The sequence below is a fragment of the Lissotriton helveticus genome, chromosome 4_2, assembly GCF_964261635.1.
Source record: "Lissotriton helveticus chromosome 4_2, aLisHel1.1, whole genome shotgun sequence".
Taxonomy (NCBI): Eukaryota; Metazoa; Chordata; class Amphibia; order Caudata; family Salamandridae; genus Lissotriton; species Lissotriton helveticus.
Genome location: NC_136064.1, coordinates 94,981,905 through 95,007,336, shown reverse-complemented (window position 1 = coordinate 95,007,336; position 25,432 = coordinate 94,981,905). Strand labels below are relative to the sequence as shown.

The following is a 25,432-nucleotide window of genomic DNA, read 5'->3' as shown; positions in this document are numbered from 1 at the left end:
ACCGACATCAGTAGATAAATACACAGTATACACAGTACACAAATGTCAAGATAACACAGTGTGAAACCAATGCAGAAAAGCAATTGAAATAAAACTATTCCTTCAACAATAAAAACATATTAACATCACAATTACTCAGGTATAGAAGAGTGGACAACAGGGAGGCGGGTGGGTCAGTGAAGAATACACAGGCAGATACTGTATCCACCAGAAAAAGCGTTACCGAAGGTAAGTAACTTGTTCTTCTGATGGATACATCTGACAGTGGATTCCTCACCTTGTGAATCGATTCCCACAGCAGCCCCCACTGCCGGAGGAGGGTGTTCACTCTCCTATACCAGAAAATCCTGGAGGACAGAATGCGCAAAGTGGCCTTCCCTCCTCACTTCGGTATCCAAGCAGTAATGCTTCGCGAAGGTGTGGAGGGAGGCCCAAGTTGCCGCTTTACAAATGTCCTCAACAGGTACACCCCTAGACAAAGCAGATGTTGAAGACTTTGCTCTAGTAGAGTGGGCTCTTATACCCTCTGGAGGTTCCTTACCAGCCAGGGCGTAGCAGATCCTGATGCATAGAATTATCCATCTCGAAAGTGTGCGCTTGTGCACAGCTCTTCCTTTTCTGCAACCAGCAAATCCAACAAACAGCTGGTCATCAACTCGATAGTCCTTAGTCCTATCAAGATAAAAGCTCACCGCCCTCTTAGGGTCCAGACGGTGAAGCCGCTCCTCCTCCATGGAAGGGTGAGGGGGAGGATAGAAGGTAGGAAGGGTAATAGACTGACCTAGATGGAAGGGAGTTACCACCTTAGGCAGAAATGCAGTCCTGGTCCTAAGAACCATTCGTTCAGCATGAATGGTCAAGAATGGGGGCTTTGAACTAAGAGCTTGAAGCTCACTTACCCTCCTTGCCGAGGTAATTGCAACTAGGAAAAAAGTCTTAAAGGACAACAACCTCAAGGGACAATTATGTAGAGGTTCGAAAAGGGGAACCCATTAGAAAAGTAAGCACCAGATTCAAGTCCCATTGAGGCACAATAAAAGGAGTAGGAGGAAATGTATTTGTAAGGCCCTTCAGAAATCTTAACACAATAGGAGATTTAAATAAGGACGGCTGATCCGGCAGACAGAGAAAAGCCGACAAAGCTGAAAGATAACCTTTTACTGTAGCCACAGCAAAACCTTGCTGCGCTAAAGAAAGAGCAAATAGGAGTATATCGGACAAACGAGCCCTCAAAGGGCCAATGGACTTCTCCCCACACCAAGTCACAAATTTAGAGCATCTGTAAGAATAGATTGACTTGGTGGAGTCACGCCTGGCCGATCGAATGACATCCACCACATCATGTGGGAGAGAAAAGGAATTCAGGTTGCCCCGTTCAATCTCCAGGCATGTAGGTGTAAGGTCTGGAGGTGGGGGTGTAGAACCTGCCCCTCCATCTGAGAGAGGAGATCTGCCCTGAGAGGGAGACGGAGCGGCGGGCACAAGGAGAGGTGGAGAAGATCTGTGTACCACACCCTTCTTGGCCAATCCAGGGCGACCAATATAACTTGTGCCCGGTCTTGGCGAATCTTCCTCGGAACCAGAGGAATCAAGGGTATGGGAGGAAACGCGTAAAGGAGTTGCGAGTCCCAACTCAACTGAAACAGGTTCCCCAAGGCTCCCTGCATCGGAAACTGGAGGCTGCAGAATGACGGGCAGTGAGCATTCTCGCGAGTGGCGAACAGGTCCACCTGAGGAGTCCCCCACGTCCGAAAGACGTGACGAATTACCTCTGGATGAAGCCTCCACTCGTGGTCGGTTGAGAACTGCAGACTGAGACTGTCTGCACGCACGTTCAGAAATCCGGCCAGATGATTTGCCATCAGACAAATCTGATGATCCTGAACCCAGGACCAGAGACGCAGAGCCTGTCTGCAGAGACACTGCGACCCTACTCCTCCCTGCTTGTTGACATACCACATCGCGGTGGTGTTGTCCGTCAGGACCTGAACCGACCGCCCGCGAAGGGAAGGGAGGAAGGCCTTGAGCGCCAGACTTATCGCCCGCAATTCCAGAAGGTTGATGTGAAGCAACCTTTCCTCTGGAGACCAAAGACGCTTGATCTCCAGATCCCCCAGATAAGCACCCCACCCTAGAGTGGACGCATCCGTTATCAGTGTGGCCACCGCTGGAGGAGGTTGGAAGGGCTTTTCTTGAGACAGATTGCCCTCCACCAAGACAGATCCGCTGCAGTTTCTCTGGAGATCCTGATGGACTCCCTGAGATCTCCGTTGTGTTGATACCACTGTCTGCGGAGGCACCACTGGAGTGCCCTCATGTGCCAGCGTGCATGGTTGACCAGCAGAATGCATGAAGCCATCAGACCGAGCAGACGAAGGACCTTCAGGACTGGAACGACCGCTCCATTGTGAAATATAGGAATCATTTCCTGTATGTCGCGAATCCTTTGAGGTGGAGGGAATGCCCGTTATACAGTAGTATCCAGTACAGCACCTATGAACAGGTTGCGCTGGGAGGGCACTAGGTGGGATTTGGGTACATTTATTGAAAAACCCAACCTGTACAACAACTGAGTTGTGACTTGCAGATGATGGAGCACTTTCTCCGGAGATTCTGCTTTGATCAGCCAATCGTCCAGATAAGGGAATACCCTGACCTTCTGAAATGCATAGCCACAAATGCCATCACCTTGGTGAAGACTCGAGGCGCAGTAGTAAGACCAAACGGAAGGACCGCAAACTGGTAGTGCTGTGAGCCCACCCTAAAACGGAGATACTTCATGTGCGACTTCAGAATGGGGATGTGGAAATACGCATCCTGCAAGTCGATCGACACCATCCAGTCTTCTTCCAGCAGCACTTGAAGAACCTGCGCAAGGGTGAGCATCTTGAATTTCTCCTGCTTCAGGTAAATGTTCAAGATCCTGAGATCCAGGATTGGACGAAGTCTGCCATCCTTTTTGGGGATCAGGAAATCCCGGGAGTAGCACCCCTGACCCCTCTCCTGCTCAGGAACCACCTCTATCGCACCCTTTCTGAACAGAGCCAGGACTTCTTCCTGCAAGAGCAGCAGGTGGTCCTCCGCACAAAAACCTTGGCAAGGAGGGTAATTGGGGGAAATTCCCGAAAGGGAAGAGCATACCCATTTCTCCACGAGATTGAGAACCAAAAGACCCGATGTAATCAATTCCCAATCTCGTAGAAAATGGGTAAGCTGGCCCCCCACTGGGCCCACATGATCCGGAATGGCGGATCTAGGGCTGCTTTGCTGTGGTGGCAGGGGGTTGGGAAGAGGTAGAGGAGGAGGAGGAGGCCTGACTACCTCTAGGACGAGCTCTTTGCCTGCCTCTGTACGACTTGTACAGCGCATTTTGCTGCTGAGGCTGCCTCTAGGTCCGAAAGGAAGACCTGCCAAAACCTCTGAACCTCCTCCCTGTAGTACCTCTGGACTGTAGGCCCAAAGATCTCGCTGTCGCTCTGCTGTCCTTGAACCTTTCTAAAGCAGCATCAGCCTTCTTTCCAAACAATCCTAACCCATCAAAGGGCAAATCCATCAAGGCAGCTTGGACATCCGCAGAGAATTCAGAGGATTTAAGCCATGCCGCTCTTCTTGTGGCCACTGAAGAACCCATCACTCTTTCCACCGAGTCAGCAGTGTCCAGACCACTCTGAATGACCTGTCTAGCGGACGCCTGAGTGTCAACAATCACCTCCTGAAAATCCTTCCTATCCTCCTCAGGAAGCTTTGGAACCAGCTGTTTGACTGAATCCATCAACGCATGGATATAGCGTCCCATTAGACAAGTTGCATTAGTCTATTTGAGCGCCATGCTTGCCGAGGTAAAGACTTTTTTAGCAGCCTGGTCCTGCTTCTTCGATTCATTATCCCCAGGAACCTGTGGAAAAGCGCCCGCAGATTTTTTCGAGCAGGCCGCCTGCACAACCAAGCTCTCTGGCAAGGGGTGTGTGGATAAAAAGTCCGGGTCACCAGGCGCCACCCTGTACCTTCTTGCAACCGCCCTCGAAACAGCAGGGGCTGTGAGCGGTCTTTCCCAAACCTCAGATATGGGCTCCGCCAAAGCATCATTAAAAGGGAGAATAGGCTTGACCACAGAGGTAGGCGAATGAAGGACTTCAGTCAGTATATTAGCTTTATACTTAGCAGTTGGAAGTGTTAAATTCAACAAGTCTGCAGCCTTTCTTATGACCACGTGATAAGGTGTCACATCCTTAGAAGGGGCGTCAGAAACAGAGGCCAAATCCCAATCAGGGGATAGTTCAAGACCACTAGCCTCTCTCAGATCATCGAAAAGATCCTCTGAATCCTGCAGCTCACCTTCTTCCATTTCTGCTTCAAGATACCTCTGCTCTTCCAGAACTCTCTGAGCCTCACACCTCGACCTCTCATTCATGAATGAAGTCGACGGATCAGGAATCGACTCAGTCGGAGCCGGCGTCGAGCCCGAAGCCGGAGGACCAGACCACTGAACACTAGGTCTGATCTGATTCGGCAGCGAGGGTGTCGGCGTCGAAGGTCTTGGCGTCGAAGGCTTCGGCGGCGCCGAGTAAAGCAAAGGCAGCGTCGGAGCCAGCATAAATGGCATAAAAGGCGCAGGAGCGCTAGTCTGGGGAATACCCAGATTGTATGCTAATGGACCCGTGGGACCAACCAGTGCACCAGAGGGGTACATAGCTCTTGAATACACTCCATACATAGCATTCAGGAACTGAGTAGGGTCCTGACCTGGAGCAGGAAAAGCTGGATAGGAGCCCACAGGCTGCTCTCGAGGGAGCGGAGTCTTCTCGACTTCGACCTCCAACTCAGGCTGATGCACCGGGGTTGACGAACCCGCAGGCAACGGAGCCTCCTCTTCTCCTCCATCTTCTTCATCTCCCTCACCCTCCTGGTCAGTAGAATGAGTCGGAGCCGGAGAAGGATTCGACATCTGCTTCGGTGAATGAACAGGCGAATTCACAGGCGAAGCCTCACCTTCGGAGACTTGAACTTCCGGAGTTGGAGCCTCCACATCCTTGCGAAGTAACTTCACTTGCGACTTCGGTCTCGAGCTCGAGTCCTTCCCAGAGTGATGACGAGACTCATGAGATCTCTTCTTGTGCTTCTTCCTCGATGACTTCGAAGCATGCACCGAAGACGAGCTCAAGCGCGACTTCAAACGAGACCTCGACCGACGAGTCCGTGACCTCGACCTCTTCTTGTCCTTCCTGCTCTTCAACTTTGCAACAAGGAGTTTCGCCTCCCTCTCACGGAGAATCTTAGGATTCATTTTCTTACAGGATGAACATTCCTCGACGTCATGGTCCGAACTCAAACACCAAACGCAGCACTCGTGCGGATCTGTAATAGACAGTCTTTCCGCACTCTCCGCAGGGCTTCAATCCAGTCTTCTTCGTGGACATTTCGACACAAAGAAGCAAAAGGACACCGAAATGAAACAAACAGTAACAAAGTTACCAACAGCTGCAGAGGATCCCTAGAAACCGTTAGCGTCGATGACGCTGATAAAAGGAAAATTTTATGTATCCTATGATTATAAAAAAGAAAAACAAATTAAGAAAAAAAAAGAAAAAAGGGAGCTGATGTCATCACGCCGGCGTGGGCCTATTATGGAGTCAGTAACATCAGCGGAGTCGCGCGCGGTGTCGTGCCCTCTGTGATGTCGTCCTTGTCGGCACGAAGCTACAAAAAGAATTTCCGAATGTTGCTGACGCAAGAGGATATTCACAAGGTGAGGAATCCACTGGCAGATGTATCCATCAGAAAAGTAATGTTTTTAGATGGTTGTAGGTTTGATTTCTCCTTTTTTAAGGTAAGGCCTAGACTTCCGAACGGCCGCCCGGGCTGCTCAAATGGACGGTGCTTTTATCAGCCAATCGTCCAAATAAGAAAGCACCTGGTGATGCTGCCTTCTGAGAAAAGTCACCACTGGGGCCAGACACCTTGTAAATATCCTTGACGCCGATCTTAGGCCGAAGGGCAGGACCTTGAGTTGGGAGTGGTTCCTGGCTACAGTGAAGCGAAGATACTTCCTGTGCGATGGATGAATGGGAACATGGAAGTAAGAATCCTGTAGGTCTAGAGTGGCCATGAAATCTTCTGAATTTAGAAGAAGCAGTGTGTTCTGCAAGGCTACCATAGGAAAGGACAGTTTCTTGAGGTAGGTGTTGAGAGTTCTCAAGGCTAGGATAGGCTGCCACTTTCTGAAAGCCTTCCATACCAAAAAGAAACAAGGTAGAACCTTTCCCTCTCTGGGATGCCGAAACTGGTTCTATTGCCTCTTTTTGGAGCATCAACAAAGTTTCTAGATGCAAGAGGTGTAGATGCCTTGTAGCTTGTGAGGTGGAGTGGATGGTGGTAATTGACTAAACTAACGTTTGGCCAAACTGACTAATGTTGAGCTCCCTTTGTGATATTTCGCCAGATCTGAATATATATTGAGATTCATCTCCCAACGGGCACCCTAGTATGGGAATGAAAGAGCTGGAGTCAGAAAGTTGTCATTGGCGACTTGAGAAATCCTTCTTGACCCCCTGCCCTTCCTCTGGGTGTCGAGCTAGAATAGGTCTTAGATTGAGACTGCAACTGAGTGTATTGGGGTCGATAAGGTTGTGTAGAGGAGGTGTAAGAGGGATATCAGTGCTGTTGGTACCTCAATATGAGAGCAGACCTCTTCCTCGACCCCTAGAAAAGGTACCTTACGGTACTGGAGTATCCCCCGCAACTTTGCAGTTTGTGTCCTCCTTTATATTCTGGGGAGCCTCATTGATATGTTTCCTAAAAAGAGCATCTCCATCAAAGGGCAGATCCGATATCTTATTCTGACCTTCAGGCCGAAAAGACATTGCTGTGAGTCAACCTTCTCGGCGTATGACTACCGCTCCTGCCAGAGACCCAAAAGCTGTTGTAGCGATATCCATCGCGAAGTCTATAACCTCGGAGGAAGCACTTTCACCAGTCTGGAAGCTGGTCAATGTAAGGGGCTAGGTCGCACCACATCTGGCGATCGTAGTGAACTAAGATCGCTAGAGTATTATCTACCCTGACCATCAGTCTTGACATCAAAGAGAATCATTGCCTGCATTGTCAGGGCGTCTGCCTTCCTTGTCTGGTGGTGGTGTGACCGGAGCAGCCGGCTTCTTGAACTTCCTGCGATACGCCTGGGAGATTACTGAATCTGGCTTTGGGTGGCCCACCAGGCAGGCAGGACTATCCTCTGGGGCCTTATACTTCTTTTCCAATCCAGGAAGAAAAGGAATCAATGTGGCTGGGGTTTTCATGGACCAAAACAACGAGAGAGAAAGGGTCGATAGGTTACTCTTGTACCCCTTGAAAGTCATATATCAAAAACAACAAAAGAGTACCTATAATGAGTACAATACAGAACTGAGACTATGAGGAATAAATAACTACCACCATCCAGTGAGGGAAGATATTACACCCAGACGCGTGAAATGAAACAACTAAACATTAGTGAAAGAGAAGAACCCTCAGGCACCAACTACATTTATTGGTTGCCATTGTCTTCATTGGGTCGTTGTTAGAAATACGTGAAAAACTACGTAGTCCAAAGAGAAGAAAGAAGTGCTCGATTAAAATGAGTATGGACTACTCCCCAGACCAGAATTTTAATGCAGGGGTAGCTCTGACTCAGTTAAAAACAATTGTGCAAAGTCGGACATGTGTAGGTTGAGTGAATTGGAACCCAATGTCCTATAGGGTCATGACCTTAAGGCCCCCCTCCCATATGTAACTAACAATGGGAAAAAACTCACACCTGACTTCCTTAAGGGTTGTTTGAAGTCATTAAAAAACACCCTGTCTGGGAAGTTAGCATTGGCAAATCAAATCTTTTTGCTGCTCTTTCCAGAAGATGATAAAAAACACTGATGTCCTCCTGTGGAGAAACTATAGGAACTGGTGAGGGTGAAGACTGAGTGGGAATAACAGTCGTCCCATTTTCTGTGTCGATCTTGAAGCTCCCTCGCCTCCTGGTCGTCATCAGAGGTGACATGGTACTGGTCAGGAGGCGTTGTTGATGGTGGAGCAGTGTCTGTGTGTAATGTCGCTCCCTAATTGTAGGGTGGTAGGAACTGAATGTTGTTCACGAGGCAACTTTGGACTTTCCGGAACAGCAGAAGGTGATGGAAATCTTTTCTTATAGTCAGAAAGTAAGAACTGCAGATCGAAAAGTAAAGAGGATGGCAGACAAACCATCTCCTCTTGATACAGGTGGTGGTAGTCCTAAGGAGGCACGTATAAGTGCTCCTCCTCAGAGCCCTCCTCAAAGTAATCTTTCTGGCATTTTACGCGCAACTCCGAAGGACTGCAGGCGCAATCAAAGGGGGCTTCATCTTCATCCGGGTCCTCTTCTTCCAGGAGATGTGAAAGAATCAAAGGAATCACCTTACTAGGTGAAGTGACGAACAAGTTACTTACCTTCGGTAACGATATATCTGTAAGAAACAGTAGTTCGTATTAGATTCCTTACCTTAGAATATCCCCAGGCGTCAGACTGGATCCGGAAATGTTTGCGTAGCAGTACCCTTGCGCGTCAGTAGGTGTCGTCTGCGGTTCCGCGTCTGTCGTCGGCATCGTGATGACGTCGGAGTACTTAGACGCCACCTCCGTCACTGACGTCAGTTCTTAGAGACAGCTTTACTGCGCCAGAAACGCAGAGCCATGTTAAAAACCAACACTGGCGCCATTGAAACTAGGGCCCTGAAAGGGGAGGACCTTAACCCTAGATATCGGTTCGCAGAGCGGGGAGGATGGGTGAGGCGGTAAGGAATCCAATACTAACTACTGTTTCTTACAGATAGATCGTTACCGAAGGTAAGTAACTTGCTCATCTGAAAGAAACAGGTTAGTATTAGATTCCTTACCTTAGAATAAATACCCCAGCAATACCAACCGCGGTGGAGGGTCTGTGAACCAATAATCACACCAGAAAGTCCTGGAGGACGGAACGGCCAAAGAAGCCATCCCTCCGGACTTGGCTGCCCAGGCAGTAGTGTCTTGCAAACGTGTGCAGCGATGCCCAAGTAGCTGCCCGACAGATGTCCTGCAAGGGGACTCCCCGGCCCAGGGCAGTGCTAGCCGCCGTGGCCCGAGTGGAATGGGCCCTCAGCCCAACAGGAGGCTCCTTCCTCGCCAAGGAGTAACATGCCTTGATACATAAGACGACTCACCGAGAGAAGGTCCTCTTGTGCACCGCCCGTCCCTTCTTAGCGCCCACGTAACCAACAAAGAGTTGGTCATCCACCCGTAACTGGCGTGTGCGATCTAGATAGAACGAAATTGCACGTTTTGGGTCCAGACGGTGGAGCCGCTCTTCCTCTTTAGAGGGGTGCGGTGGCGGAAAGAAGGTGGGCAAGGTGATAGACTGCCCGATGTGGAAGGCCGTGACAACCTTGGGCAGGAAAGATGGTCTAGTCCGCAACACAACCTTGTCCGGATGGACCAAAAGGAAAGGGAGTTTGCATGAAAGAGCCTGGAGCTCACTCACTCTCCTGGCAGAGGTGATGGCAACCAGGAAAGCAGTCTTCAGAGTAAGAAGGCGGAGAGGACAGTTGTGAAGCGGCTCAAAGGGAGCGCACATCAGAAAGGTAAGAACAAGGTTCAAGTCCCACTGAGGCATCACAAACGGAACAGGAGGGAACATGTGTGTGATGCCCTTCAAAAAACGAGTTACAATAGGGGACTTGAATAAAGAAGGTTGATCAGGCAGCCTTAGAAAGGCTGAAAGGGCAGAAAGGTAGCCCTTGACAGTGCCCAGAGTAGAGCCCTGCTGGGCAAGAGAAAGAAGGAAGAGAAGAACCTCAGAAAGAGGGGCAGAAAGAGGATCCACATCCTTTGCTGTGCACCATGCCACAAATTTGTTCCACCTGCAGGCGTATACCGACTTTGTGGAGGGACGCCTGGCTGCCAGAATGACATTACAGACTTCAGGAGGCAAGTCAAATGGCCTCAACTGTCGCCGCTCAATCTCCAAGCATGGAGGTGGAGACTAGACAGGTTCGGGTGGACCTGCTGCTGCGACAGAAGGTCCTCCTGAAGAGAAAGACAAACCGGAAGATTGACTGACATACTGAGTACCTCTGGATACCAGTACCTTCTCCGCCCAGTCCGGAGCCACAAGGATGACTTGGGCCCGGTCGCGTTTGATCTTCTTCAGCACTCTGGGCAGAAGTGGTATAGGCGGAAAGGTGTACAGCGTCTCCGAGCGAGTGCCGCCTTGGAAATTCCAACGCGCAGAACTGATGACATTGCGCGTTCTCTTCGGTGGCGAACAGATCTAACCTAGGCTCTCCCCACTGCAGTAAGAGACCTTGCACCACGTCCGAGTTCAGACGCCATTCATGATCCATCATGCACCAGCGGCTGAGTTTGTCCGCCCTGGCGTTTAGAGAACCTGCCAGGTGTTGAACCACCAGGGTCACGCCCTGATGTTCCAGCCACTGCCAAAGACGCAGAGCCTCTTGGCAGAGGATCCACGATCCCACCCCGCCCTGTTTTTTGCAGTACCACATGGCGGTGGTGTTGTCCGTGAATATCTGCACTACACTCCCCGGGACAGAGGGGAGGAATGCCTTCAGTGCTAGACGAATCGCCCGCAGCTCCAAAAGGTTGATATGGAGCCGGGACTCTGCCGGAGACCAGAGGCCTCTGATCTCCACCTTTCCCATGTGGCCTCCCCAGCCCTGGAGGGACGCGTCCGTCACAACTACGTGCTCCGGTTGGGGAAGGGAGAGGGATCTGCTGCTGACCCAATTGCGGTCCGTGAGCTACCACTGCAGCTGTGTCGCAGTGCCCTCCGAGATCAGGACATGGTCGGATAGGTTGCCCTGATGCTGGGCCCACTGAAACTTCAGGTCCAACTGCAGAGCCCGCATCCGCCACCGGGCGTGATGCACCAGAAGGATGCAGGAGGCCATCAGCCCCAGAAGCCGCAGCGTCAACCTGACCGAGACCCGGGATCAAGGCGGAAAGATTGGAATCAGAGCCTGAATATCCCGAACCAGCTGTTCGAGAGTATAAACCCGAAACTGCGCCGAGTCGAGAACCGCTCCGATGAAGAGGAGCTTCTGAGAGGGGCACAGGTGTGACTTCGGCACATTGATGGAAAACTCCAGCTGGTGCAGGAGGTCTGCCGTTGTCTGGAGGTGGCTGACGACTGTTTGGGGCGAGCCCGCTTTCAACAACCAGTCGTCGAGGTAGGGGAAGACTGAAACCCCTAACCTGCGCAGATGAGCTGCGACCATCGCCATCACCTTCGTGAACACCCGCGGGGCGTTGGTAAGGCCAAAGGGGAGCACGGTAAACAAAGTGCTCGTGGCCAACCGTGAACCGCAGGTAGCGCCGGTGGACCGGCAGGACGGGGATGTGGAAATAAGCATCCTGCAAGTCCAAAGCTACCATCCAGTCTCCTGGGTCCAGGGCAGCTAAAACCTGAGCTAGTGTCAGCATTTTGAACTTCTCCTTCCGGAGGAAACCGTTGACGTTCTGCAGATCCAAGATAGAGCGTAGGCCCCCTTTGCCCTTCTTGGGTACCAGAAAGTAGTGGGAGTAGCAACCACACTCTACTTCTGGCCCAGAAACACGCTCGATGGCCCCCTTGGCCAAGAGGGCCGTAACTTCCTCCTGCAGAAGTCGCAAATGATCCCCCGATACGCGGTGGTATTGCGGTGGCATGGCTCGAGGGGTCGCCTCGAAGGGGAGGGAGTAGCCCCTTCGGACGATTTGCAGCACCCACCTGTCCGATGTGACAGTGCGCCAGTGGAGGTGATGGCGAACTCTGCCCCCACTGGCATCACATGGGCCTGAAAGCACGGACTAGGAGGGTTTTGAGGCGGATGCTGCGGGGGAAGGTGTGGACTGGCCTCGCCGTTGTCCCTGACTGCCGCCACGGTGGTTTCCATGGCAGCCACTGCGTTGGATGTTAGTCTGCGGTGCGTGCCTGGCAGCACGTGTGGGGGCGCCCCTTCCTTGGCCACGAAAGGAGCGAAAGGCACCCGTTTGCTGGCGCGGGGCAGAGAGGCCCAAGGACCTGCCCGTTGCCCTGGAGTCCTTAAAGCGCTCAAGTGCATGGTCTGCCTTGTCGCGAAAAAGGCAACTGCCATCAAACGGCATGTCCATGAGTGTATTCTGGACATCGGCCGAGAAGTTGGCGGACCTCAACCAGGCGTGGCGACGAATCGCCACAGTCGTTGCCATCGCCCTGCCCAGTGAGTCTGTGGTATCCAGGCCACACTGGATAGAATACCGTGCCGCATCCCGGCCTTCCACAAGGGCCTGGCTGAGTTTTGCCCGTACCACCAACGGGCATTCTGGCAGCACTTCCGCGACCGTGTCCCACAGAGAGTGGGTGTAGCGGCCCAAGAGGCATGCGGTGTTGGAAGACCGCAGTCCCAGACTCAGGGAGAATACCTTTTTGCCTTACTGCTCATACCTCTTGGATTCCCTGTCAGGCAGAGCCGACAGGAATGCGGTCTGGGAATTTGAGGCCTGGATAACCAGGCTCTCGGGGGTGGGGTGGGTGGACAGGAAACAAGGGTCGCCCGGGGCCAGGTGGTGGCGTCTGGCCACGTTCCTATCTACAGGCGAATCTGTAGCGGGCCTGGACCAAGTGCCTAAAAGAACGTCAATCAAGGCCTCATTAAACGGCAGGAGAGGCTCAGCCGAGCATGACTGTGGTTTAAGGACCTCAGTGAGGAGGATAGTCCTCACGGCCGCGACGGGGAGCTCAAGGCCTTGGTCGCCCGCGTCAACACCACACTGTAGGTTGCCCCCTCCTCCGTAGCCACGGTAGGAGAGACAAAACCAGTGTCTGGCGAGGTGTCCAGACCACTGGCATCCCCAAGTCCACCTGTCCAGTCCTCCTGGGACTGACACTCCTGTGTCAGAAGGTCCTTAGACCCCTCCCAACACTCCTCATCACCAGTCTCCTGATACTCAGGGTTGTCAACGGATGCGGCCGGTTCATTGAAGTAAAACTCCCCAGTCGAGAGCCGCATCAAGGGAGGCATTAGGGACGGCGCCGCCCAGGGTGACACCTGAGGGACCGGTGCCGGTGAGGTCGACAGGTCAACCGGCGACGGCCCGGATCCAGAAGCGGATCCAGCGGGGCCCTGCGGCGCCGGGCCCGAAGGCACCGGCGGCGTCGAAGCACCCGCCGACGTCGGGACCTAAGCCCCCGACCCGCGAGGGTCCCCAGACGGGTGCGCTGGGCCCGAAGGCGCCGCGGAGCCCGCCGGAGGAGTGAGGGACCTCATGGCCATGAGGAAGCGCTCTATCTCCTCTGGCGTCGCGTGCTGCCCAGGGACCGGAGGGTATGGGGCAGGACGCGGCGCTCACGACTCCGATGGAGCCGCGTGGGCGGTGTCACCCGAACCCCCGGCCGCGTTGCGCAAGTGTCAGGGGTATCGGAAGAGCTATGACGTCTCTTCGACTTCTTGTGCTTACCTGCCTACTTCGAACCTGAGGAGTGCTGTCGACTCCCGGAGCTATGATGGCTCCAACCCCGCGACCGGTCCCTCGACCTCCGTCCGGACCGGGACCTCTCGCAGCGCGGGGCCGACTGCCAGAGCTCGAGCCGCTTGCGGGACCGCTCCCGCCTAGCTTTCGATGTCAGGGCCCGGCAGTCGGGGCAGGTCTTGTCGTCGTGGTCGACGCCGAGACAGTGGAGGCACCGGCGGTGAGGGTCGGTGACCGACATCAGTTGGTCGCAGCCCTCACAGGGTTTAAAACCTGGCATCCCTACCGGCACCGTTCGGAGTCGATGACTCGAAAACTGATCAAAAGGGATCGAAAAAGTTTAGTCAAAAAATGACTAAGGTACCACTTTTTCCAGATCTGCGCTGCTGGCGCGGAAAAAAGAAGAACTGACGTCAGCGCGCGGAGGCGGCTTCTAAGTACTCAGACAACGTCATCATGGCGCCCACGACGCCGATGACGGACGCGGAGCCGCATGACACCTACCGACGCGCAAGGGCACTGCTACGCAAAAATTACCGGATCCAGTCTGACGCCTGGGGATATTCTAAGGTAAGGAATCTAATACTAACCTGTTTCTTTCAGATTTCTGGAGTTAAATGTAAATGTATTTGAGCTTGAAAAGCGCACTGCTACCCGTCCATTGGTCTCCTGGCGCTGTATAACTCTGGGGAACCCGTCCTGGCTTTCCCTGTGGGATGGTCCCTGCTGGGAGTCCCCAAGGTGGAGCCAGGCATCCACGGAATTGATGGGGCCGTTGTGGAGATTAGGCAAGCTAATGCCCAGAGTTGCCGAGTGGAACCCTTGATTAGAGTAAGCACCGAAGCGAGAATTATCGAGTCCGCTGACCAAGGTCCACGACCCTGCCGCGTCGGTGTGAGAAGTTGGCCTGATATATAATGTTCACTATTCTAGTGAGCACTTTGTATCAGTCCAAACAACCCTTATTGATGATTGGTTGTAAGTCAACCTTATAGACCAGCTATCCTAGTAGCATGGATACGAGCAGTCTAAGGCTAAACTCTAGAGGGCGTGTTAAGCCAGCTGTTTTACCATCACATATACCCCTTGAACACCAAGTGAAAGGACACCACACAAGTTATGAAAATAAACGTATATTTATTTATAACAAGACTACCCTGGCTCTTTATGAGACAGGGAGCTAAGCACACAACAAAACTCTTATGAAAATACTTAAAGTCGCACAATTTACACAAATGCCCGAGGGGCACGAAAAACCATATACTACAAAAGTGGAATGCGAAATTACTAGCAGGTAAGTACTATTCTCATAGGCTTTAGAATCGCTAGGGCTAATCTCCTGAACCTTTAGATTGCAAGGGGGAGGCCTAGGGACGTCGTGTGCAGAGTGGGAACTCTCACGCGTAAGGCGGGAAAAAGTCTATGGAGGCTAGTAAAGACAAAGTTAGTGTTCTCGGGCGAACCCGACTAAGTAGAGCTGAAACGACAGTGGATCCCGACACTTAGATAGTTAGACTATGCTGGAGCACCGAAATGCTCAGGTTACCTAGCCCAGGGGCTGCGGATGCATAGGGCTGAAAAGACGTCGGGGATCCTCGTTGCAGTCTATGGAGCCTGAAGAAAGAAGTTGCTGGCAGGCGACCAGTGAAGAAGTTCGTGGTGATCCAAGCCTGGATCAGTGAAGATGGATACCTGAAAGCAGAGGGGACCAAGTTCTGAATCACTAGCCAGTGATTAGATGGGCACCAGGATGGCACCGGGCAAAGTCACCTCGACCAGGTGAGTGGGCGACGCTGGGCTCTGCAGTCTCTCGGACCAGGAGGCGTTGTCGGCGACCAGGATGGAGGGGCGAGCTGTCCCACGGTGGTATCTGCTGTAGACGTTGCTGGACCCGGGATTGGGGCAACAAGTCTTGGCAAATGCAAGCCCACGCGGTGGACTTAAAATGGCGTCTGGAGTGGACCAGGAGGGTCCAGGGTACTTCTCTGATGGAGGGAAGCAAGGGCCAGTCTGGAGCAACCAGACCAGCGGTGTTGTCGTCGAAGTTCGTCGTCAGGAGGGCCACTAGCCAACGGGCAAGTGACCTGGACAACGCGGTGAGCAGCAAAGAGCAGAAGGGCCCCACGCAGATCTCGTGGACGCAAGGGGGCTGTACTTCGGTGCTGGAGCTGCTCAGGGTCGGGGCTTCTCTTACCCCAAAGCACTCAGTCGAGGGTCACTCGGTGGTCGTGCTGGACAAGCGTCGTGCAGTCTTTGAAGATGGCCGGTCCCTCGAGGTCTCGTCACACCCACGAATCACAGCTGGGCTGATGATGTAGGTTGAGGTCAGAGGTGCCAGGGAAGCCGGTTCTCGTCGAGCTGGGCAGTCTTGATCCGATGAGGAGACTTACAGCAGACCGCGATGCTTGGATGGTGCCTGCTGCTGCAGGGTGACTACTCCTTAGTCACAAGGGAGAAATCTTGAGAAGAAGTCGAGAGTTCCTTTCGTGGAAAGTAGTTTCAGGATTCAAAGATGATCTAATTTGGAAGGGGGCCAGCTCCTACCTTTATCCTGCAAAAGGGGGCTGGCACGCGACTAAGTCCTGCCCTGTGGGTGGGACTAGGAGGGGGGTGGTTACACCCCTCTCCTTTGGCGGGCTTTCCCCAGATCAGGGGCTGGATTGCCCCTGGAACTGGTTCAAGCCGGCCTATGCACAGTGAGCACCGGGGTGCCACTTGCAGTCACCTTCCTCTAAAGCCCTGCCTACCTTGGATACACAAAATTCTGTCTGGGACGGTGCTGGCACCGCCCCTGACAGGAAACCCTTTGTCCAGGCCTCCGTGTGCTGGGAGGACTCCCAGCAGCAGGAGGGCAGACTTGTGTCTCGGTGGCAGTATCCATTTTGTGGAGCTGAGGCTATGTCTGACTTTAACCCGGGTTACAGGTTACCAACATGTCTTCTCCCTCTAGAGGGGTGGAATGCTACCCCTGTCGCCAGAACTGGCGAGGGGGTAGTATTCCAAAGCGTATGACACCTTACACGACATGTTTAGATAATGTCAGTCCAAAGTTACCATAACCGCGAGGATTATAAGGCACTTAAGAGTATATGGTCTGACACTATCATGGAAACGGCTAAGGGATAGATCCCGAAAGCCGCAGACAGGCTCAGCTCATGCCAGAGCACCATCTCACACGATTCCAAGCACTCTGCCTTCAGGATTGTTAAGGCCTGCCATAGGAGTGACTGATAGGAGATCTGTGTGCCCATTTGAGGGTTAGATATAGGTATACTATATCTAAAGCAAAGGGTGATTACACCACCTTGCCCCAGCTGTCAAGCAGCCAGTTGTGTCTGTTTAGTTAGTCAGCCCAGGGGTGGCATAATACATGCTGCAGCCCCTGGGAGACTTCTGGGTGCACCTCAGCCCTGGGTACAGGGACTTGGAGAGGGCCCAGTGCCAATTCAGTACCTGGGTACAATTTGGAATAGAGAGAACAGCTAGGCTGTGGGTCTGATTAGCAGGCCCACAGCCAGGGAAAGTCGTAAACCAGTGAAGCAAAAAGCAAAAATCTGGGTGATCATAGGATTGCAGACCCTACCCTCCTACAGTCGGGAATTGAACCCTGGTCCCGGGCCGACTTCTGCTCTCAGGTCTGCCGCCTCTAACCAGTGAGCCACACTACTCCACTGGAGTGAAGTGTCTAATTCTTGGCTGCTCACCGTATTTCAAGAATCCTCTGATAGATGCACATTGCTCACTTCCCTCTGCGAGGCTGTACTTGTAGTCCTCCCAAAACCTGGTTGTGACCCCTTTTCTCATGAGCTTGTACCTTTACTTACATCGGACTACAAAATTCAGGGTAAGTTGCTGGCCAACAGATTGCTGGATGTCGTCCCCCTGTTGGTCCAAGCGGACCAACACGGGTTTGTACCGGGCAGAAGCATGGGGCAGAACCTTCGTCACCGGTTTAAAATCCTAGAGTGGGCCGAAACGGCTTCCGAGCAGCACAAGATAGCAGCCTTAGACCTAGAAAAGGCCTTCGATACACTGGAGTGGGATTATCTACAGGCGGTGCTGTGTCGATTTGGCATAGGTCCTAAGTACCTATGCTGGGTAAAAATATTATACACCAACCCACGTCCCCGAGTGAAAACAGGAAGAGTTATTTTAGCCCCCTTTGATATTGAGCGCGGTACCAGGCAGGGGATGCTCACCCATGCTGTCTGCCTTGGCCATGGATTCCCTGGCCTGCACTTCCCAGTTAGTTATCGACTGTGGCATCCGAGTGCACACGCAGTGGCATATAGTGTCTCTTTACGCAGACAATGCACTGATCTATCTTTGCAACCAGGATGAGGCGCTCCGAGGTCTAGTGGAACTCTTAAACACCCATGAGCACTTGTTGGGACTGAAAGTTAATTCGGATACATCAGTCTTATTCCCGATGTCACCCATCCAAGTCGAGCAAAGGCAGCGGCAGCCCGTGGCACAATTTACCAGAGCGTATGACATTTAAATACTTGGGAGTTCAGGTCTATCACTCCCAGTCTGATCTGTTAGACGGCAATCTGGGGAAGGCGATCGCCAGTGCTAGGGCGAGTCTCCCGTTTTGGACTTCTCTCCCATTATCCCCCCCCATGGGCCTGATTGCCATATCCAAAATGCCCCTCCTCCCTAGGCTTCTATATTATTTCGCCGTTCTCCCATACAGACCGCCTAAGAAATTGTTCCATGACCTACGTTCTCTTAGTGTCTCTGATATGGGGCAACTGCAGGGCGAGGGTGGCACTCTGTAAGCTTCATCTCCCTATATCGGAGGGAGGACTAGGGGCGCCCAATTAGAAGTTCTACTATGCAGCCGCTCAGCTCCAGTGGCCCATGCGCTGGCTTACAACGCAGAACCTAGCTGAACTGGACGCCTGGGCAATATAGTTATTGCGATAGACCTGCTTGAATGGCTATCAGGTACCAGAACCCAGCTCCAGAGGACGGAGAGTTGTCCTTTGCTACGGGCAGCCTTTATCGACTGGTCACATTATGTGATATCAAACCGCCATCCTATGTCGTATGTCCCAGACATCCCCATAGAGAGACTCCCAGGATCATACAGCAGCCTAAAGCGCTCAGAACTGGTTGATTGGCAAGCAGTTGGACTGACAACATGGAAAGATTTATTCGTAGACTCTGCCTTGTGTAGTTTTGATACTCTGAGGGCTCCGGGAACATTCCTTCTATACGCAACACTGACAACAGGCAACACATCTGGGGGGACATTAATACTGTACCACCGACTTCTGAAGCCTTACAAACACTATTGATGCAGGAGTCAGGTAGGAAAGCTATCACAGCCATATACAATTCTCCTAGAACAGACACAGCCCCCTCATTGACCCCACTGCGCGAATACTGGACAGCGGGCTCTCCACCTAAATCACAGATAAGTAATGGCAATGCGTTGAAAATCCCATGACAATTTCGATGAACGTCCGTTTGAAATTCACGCAATTCAATTATTTACATCACACATACTTATCCACGCAACGGCTGGCGTGAATGTACCCGACCTCCATAGATATTTGCTCAGGTGCCACGACACGGGTGCAGATTTCTTGCATATGGTCTGGACGTGCTCCCATGTCATGGCATACTTGGGAAATGTCTCTGACATACTAACCGAGGCAATGGTAACCATATCTCCAATTCAGGGGGTGCACTACCAGCTAGGCCTTACCAAAAGGAACGTGCGACGTAAGAACAATAACAAATTAATTTACTTGGCATTGGTACTGGCCAAACGCTCTCTGGCCATGGCCTGGAAGTCCCCGACTGGCCCATCTGTCAGACACTGGCTGCTTGCCCATCGGCGTGCCCTAGTGGCCGAACATGACATATCGACAGCGCAACCCCCACACCCAACAGCTCGGATGCAGCTGTGGACTAGCAACACTACCGGACTACTGTAGAAACAAGACTCCGGGACACAAATTACCATGGCTTATATGGCACTAACGCTATCGCTGTTCCTGATCAGTGTACCTGAGAAGCCTCAAGCACCCATGCTGGGGCACGCTTGTGGCTGGGGTAAGGGGGCCACACGCGCAAGCGGACACAACACTTTGATATAACTGTACCATACTTCCGGCCCGGCGTAACCACACCCACACATACCGCAACATTTGGGCTACATTCTCTCCCCCCTACTCTGCTCCCATAATAGCACCTATTACAGCAGGACCCTGTTGGCTTGCATTCCGCATAGGCGGCGCACTAAGCAAGTATATACATACGATATTTATAGAATAGGCATACTAGTAAGGTGTTATCAAGTTTAATAGGTATTTTTATAGTTTTCTTTTTATTGCTTTTACTCTTTTACATTGTGATTTAATATAGCTTCATACAGTAATATCTGCTGCTCTGCTCTATAGTGACTTAACGCTGCCATTGTTTGATAGTAATGTCGAATGCAGCGATTTGCCCCCCGCACCCGACCTAGCGGGCACAAAAATGCAAATTGAGATGTACTATATTTTGTATTTTAATAAGACGTATATACAGTTGTATGCTGTGTTGGATGTAAAACGAATAAAGATTAGAAAAAAATTAAAATGTCTAGTTCTTGATTTCTCTGTAGGAATTTCCCCCCTCATCGACGATTTAGTCTGTGGAGCCACTGTCGTCGTAGTTGACAGGGTTGAAGCCAAACTAGAAAACGCCATAGTAGAAGTCGCCGTCACCACCGTAGTGGTCGTAATCTTAGACTATAAGGGTGTCGGCGGCACAATAACCAGCGATGCTTGCAAGTCTTCGATGCTGATCAAGTCGTCGATGCAGTCGTTGGAGGAGATATGGACGAGGCCTGTTCCTTGACTGTAGATACTTGGGAAGTATCGCTCTGTGTCGACGAGGACGATAGTCTCTACGATAATAGTTTTGTCAACGATAAAGCCTTTGTTACAGGTGGAACAGAAGGCTTTTCTGCCCTCAGGAGGGGTTGAAGGCGGCAAGGTACTCACCTTTTTAACCCTGCTGTCCCTTGTAAGATGTCATTTCCACTCCTTTTCATCTCGGTGGGGAGATTTAGTAGGACTATGCCTGGAAGACCCATGGGTGGTCTTTCTTGAGGCTTTACAAGGGCGCTCACCAGATGAATGAGCTTCAGATCTTTCCTTCTTGTGAGACCATCTGGAAGACTAGGAAGAAGAGGCCTCATCACTATCATCATTAGATATATAGACTTTTCTCTGGTCTTCAGTTTTTGGAGCCAAATGAGAAGGCACCCCTCATGATCCCTCAGCGTTTCAGTGAAGGTACAGCATACCTTACAATGCTTTGCCTTGTGGTCAGGGTACAGGCAGTAGATTCAGTACTTGTGAGGGTCATCAACATTCAGTCTTTTCTTACAGCAGGTGGCACAGGCTCTGAAAAGATCCTTCTCCTTGTCTGACATCAGCATTGTAGATTAAGGAAGCCAAACAAGTAGAATTCTGAAGAAAAAGTTAGTAAAACATCCCAAGAGAGAAGATAAGGAAAACAAGCATTTGCAATGCAATTGGTCTCACCTTTGGGACCCTATATGTATTTAGCTATGCAGCACATTAGCCTGGGGGCTAAACATCTACTGATCTTTAAAATGGAGGGAGCGTAAGCACCAAACTGCATGACATGCCAGGTATGGGAACACAATGAGAGAAATAGTGCCTTTCAGCGGGAAATGGTATAGTCCAAAGCTCTGTTTTTAATATAAAATCAGGGCCTTCGGTGGTCATATCACTGAAAATACAAGATTTGATAAAAATATTTTTGTCTACGGGTGCTCGTGGAAGACAATTTCTATGGACTGAAATCTAGAGAATGCTAAAGTGATTCTGGTATTTTACTGACCTCTGCTGGTCGTTTTCTATCAAGATAAACAGAGGCAGTTAAACAGAAAAGAAAAAAGTCCTTAAGCTGAAGCAGACAAGTCCTAGGGCTGATCTCCAGAGCCCCCATAGTACATACACATATAAGTATATAATAAGTATATACTAAAGTATATAAAAGAGGTCTTGAATGCTCGACCTAAACACACAAAGGGGAAAGAAGGAGGATGAGAAAGACATAAGTACCGTCACAAAGGGAGACAGTAGGAACCAGCAAGAGGAATAAACGAGCCAAGGGTGTCAGGTACTGGATTAAAGAGGACTGGGGGGGTTTCAATTCTAGATAGCCCTGGTATTCAGCCGCCAACATTTATTTAATAGGGCTTCAGAGCGGCCAGGAGAGGTAGGGGACATGTTTGTACTCAGTAAGGAATGTTAGAGTACTTAAATCTCAGATTTTTAAAATTAAATCCCGGATGTTTATTTTCCAGTGTAAAAAACACTTAAGCCGCTCTTTTCAACGAACGGACAAACCTTTCCTCTTGAAGCAATATTGTGATCGGAACAAGAGGACAATGCTCCCTGGGGCGCACAATGGAAAAGGTCTGAAATCAGTTCAGTGTGTTGGACTGCTGAATTTTACTTAGCCCATATGTATAGAAATAGAAAATATTAATATTCTGCAGCGTACATTGAGATGGACAGTTTGATTGTCTTGAAAATAAATAGCTGCAAAGTCATTTTGTTTGGAGCTCTGCTGCCCTCTTGTGGGCTCTGTTGGCACGGACACTGGCGCGGTGAATAAGGGAAAGCCGGAGAGCATACATTTTCTTTCGTCTAATTGCTGAACCGCGGAAATTGGCTCATCTGCAGGATAGGCTAGATGTTGTGACCCTAAAGCACTGCGTGAAACAGATGAATGTAATACCAACAAGCATTAGCAATGCAATAGGCCTCGCATTACACAAGACATATTGCATTGCAAATAGCAATGCGTGCGGGCGACGAGGCACGGGGTGGGGTGGCGGCGAGAAGGCATCGGACTGCGGGAGGGGCGGGGCACAGGAAGAAAGTAATCTGTGCTGTCAAGGGGCCAGTAGCCGTGGAAGGACACAACTGACTGACATGGCTGTTATGGAGATGGACTAACAAGCTTGAAACCAATCGGAAGGCAGCATTTAGAACCTAATCCAATGAAGAAGATGGGCCTGAGAGTGGGCGGAGCTTCCACACTATAGTATAGTGTATACTGCATGCCTCGCAAAGCGATTGCAGCGCATTCCCGTTACAATGCTAGGCGTGACCTGAACAAACAGCAGAGCTCAGTGAAGACTCCCTAGCACAATGTGCGGTAGAAAATCTTGAGATCCGAGGTTCTCTCAGGGGTGTTCTAGAGGGTAGGGCGTTCTGTTTGGCTAAAGCCTAGTTGTTGCTCTCTTTAACAAAGAGATGGATAGGTTACAAAACTTAAATGGGCCAAGGCCTGTTTCTCTAGTTTATGCTAACTTTGCATTGCTGTTTTGATATGCCGGGGACTCCCATCTCGACGACGGGGAATGATACAAGCATATGATTCAAGATTGTGAATCTATGAAAGAGAACTGGAGGAGCATGCTGCACGTTGGCAGCAGAATATAGTTGATATAGTTGATTTGGCAAATAAGGGGGCAGGGGAGATTAAAGAAAGAAGCAGAAAAAAGCATTTACGTACATGTTCCTCATTCTGCTTCAGTTGAAAGAACTGAACTGGCAAACATGCAAGATGCCGAAACACAAATTACATTTGCACCTGAAACATCCCGGTCAAACCCTAATGCTAATCACGCCATAAAAGTGAAGCCTCTTACAAAAAATAAATTTGGTCCAAAGGTAACATTTGTCCTAGGTCTACTTGGCTAGGGTTAGATGTCCAAAAACAGGGTAATTTATGCTCCTTTGTTGGCAACCCAAGTTTGACTCCCCCCTCCCCCCCCACTATGCCCCCATATTGAGTTCAGGTGTACACACGCCTTCCTTGCCTAAGAACATACAGTGCCCACTATGTGCAAGACGTGCATAACCCACAGAGGTGCTACAAAAATACAAGACATGGCTGGCATTTTACAAAAATGCATATTTTTCTTTCCTTTTACTTGGTGGTAGAAAAATGCCGCTCGTCAAATACTGTCCCCATGAATAAACTAGTTAACATGTACTGCTTTGTGGCATGTCGTAAATCGTTGCACAAAACAGTATTTAGTTTCCTGATACTCACTCTTTCTGCCACGGCTCGCACAGATTGGATACTCGTCCCATAGAGATTGTCATTGAACTGCCCAGCCTCGATGAACTTGTTGTCCTGAATATCTTTCTCCATTTGCTCTCGTGAAGCGACAAAGTGATAGTCCTGTCCATCCATCTCTGTGTCCCGCCGAGGCCGAGTAGTATCTGTTGGGAGAAAAACATTCAATTTCAGAAGAACACAAGCAAACTTGTTGGAAAAAACCTAAAAAAGAAAAAGTAAGATATCCATCGGTAAGAAAAGAAAACAAGTTACTTACCTGTAAGTTTGGTTCCCCAGAATTGGTAACTTTCATAGATTCCCATGCTTTGTATCATTCCTCGTCATCAGCCTGGGAGCCTCGGTAAATAGAAAATACCATAGCAGTATGAACAAAAGAGAAAGTAAGGCCTAGGCCTCATCTCATTTTGTAGACTATCTACCTCTTTTTGTAAAAGAGACCAAAATTTTGCAACAACCAATCAGATTAGCCTCACCCCATAGAACCCTCCTGAGAGCCTCAGATTTTCTACCGCACATTGTGCTAAGGGCGTCTCCAGTGAGCTCTGCTCAGTTTTCTCTTCAACTTTGGATTTCTACAACTTTTTATCTTAGAATGTCTGAAAAGAAAGATTTGGTCAAAGCCTGTGCTACTTGCTCAAAGAAGAGGCTATATGTCGAGGATAAGCATAAAGATTGCATTTATTGCTTATATCCAGATCACAAGGCCACTGAGTGTAAGATCTGCAGGACCTTCTCGACCAAAACTCTGAAAGACTGAGAAGGAAGACTTCTGACTTGGCTACAGAAAATGAAGTCTCGGAAGGAGGTTCTGTCTAGTGATAGTGAAGATTCTTCCTCAGCAACATCTTCGAGGAGGTCTACAAAAAGGGGTAGGTTTTCCCCTTCTACTTCAGCCGAACCTCCTGCTAAAGCCTCTCAGAAGACCTCTGAAAGGTCTAAAAGTCTTAGTCCCAAAAAATCTCCTTACCACCCAAAGGAGAAAGAGGGACTTCTTCCTGAGGTGTCATCTGGAAAAAAAGCAAGTCAAGGCCTTTCTGTTGCCTATTCGCCGTTGGAAAAAGAGAAGATCTTTAAGAAACCTTCGACTACACCTCAGGAAGCGAAAGGAGAAAAGAAAAATCGTCCGTCGACAATCTCCTCCGGTACGGCAACGACGTCAAAGACTCAAGTAATTTCGATTTCTGCTCAGTCGACGGGCCCGTTGTCGAGAGCTTCGCCGAAGACACCGTCGACGATGGCTTCGTCGACGTTCCATTCTACGTCGACGAGACTAACAACGTCGACGGTGATGTCGCCGACGATCGTGTCGACGAGGACAGCGTCGATGACTACGGCGACGATGATCCCGACGACGACGGTACCGTTGACGATCAGCCCTCCGTCGACGGCTACACTGTCGACGACACTTCCAGCACTTTCTACATGCTGAAAAACCACGCAAAAGTCAAACCCTTCATCCGAATTGAAGACTTCGACAGCAGTGGAATCACTAGTCCTACGCAAGATGGATCCGCTCATTCCTCTCTGGCAGAACGCAGTGGGTCAGACTCCCCTCTTTCCTCCCGGACCCTACACCGACCACCTGCGGAGTCCCAGAGGGGTCCTCCCTCAGCCCTACGCTCTTCAACGTCTACATGGCTCAATCATCAGAACCTACGGACTCAACATTGTGTCATAAGTAGACGACACCCAACTCATCCTCCCCTATCCCAAACACCCAACACCACAAGACACAACTTTCGAGAAAGCATGGAAGCAGTTGCCAAATGGATGAAAAACAGCTACCTAAAATTAAACACTAACAAAACAG

General features: G+C 50.6%; 1 protein-coding gene across 6 annotated transcripts in view; it reads right to left on the bottom strand.

The window, feature by feature from the left end:
- The window catches only part of DLG3 (discs large MAGUK scaffold protein 3), a 1,928,515-nt gene that overhangs the window by 21,017 nt on the left and 1,882,066 nt on the right, over positions 1-25,432 (bottom strand). For all 6 annotated transcript variants that reach the window (XM_078640191.1, XM_078640192.1, XM_078640194.1 and 3 more), the window contains one exon: positions 23,593-23,765. In XM_078640191.1, coding sequence (XP_078496317.1) covers positions 23,593-23,765 — 173 coding nt within the window. The remainder of the gene's footprint in view (positions 1-23,592; positions 23,766-25,432) is intronic.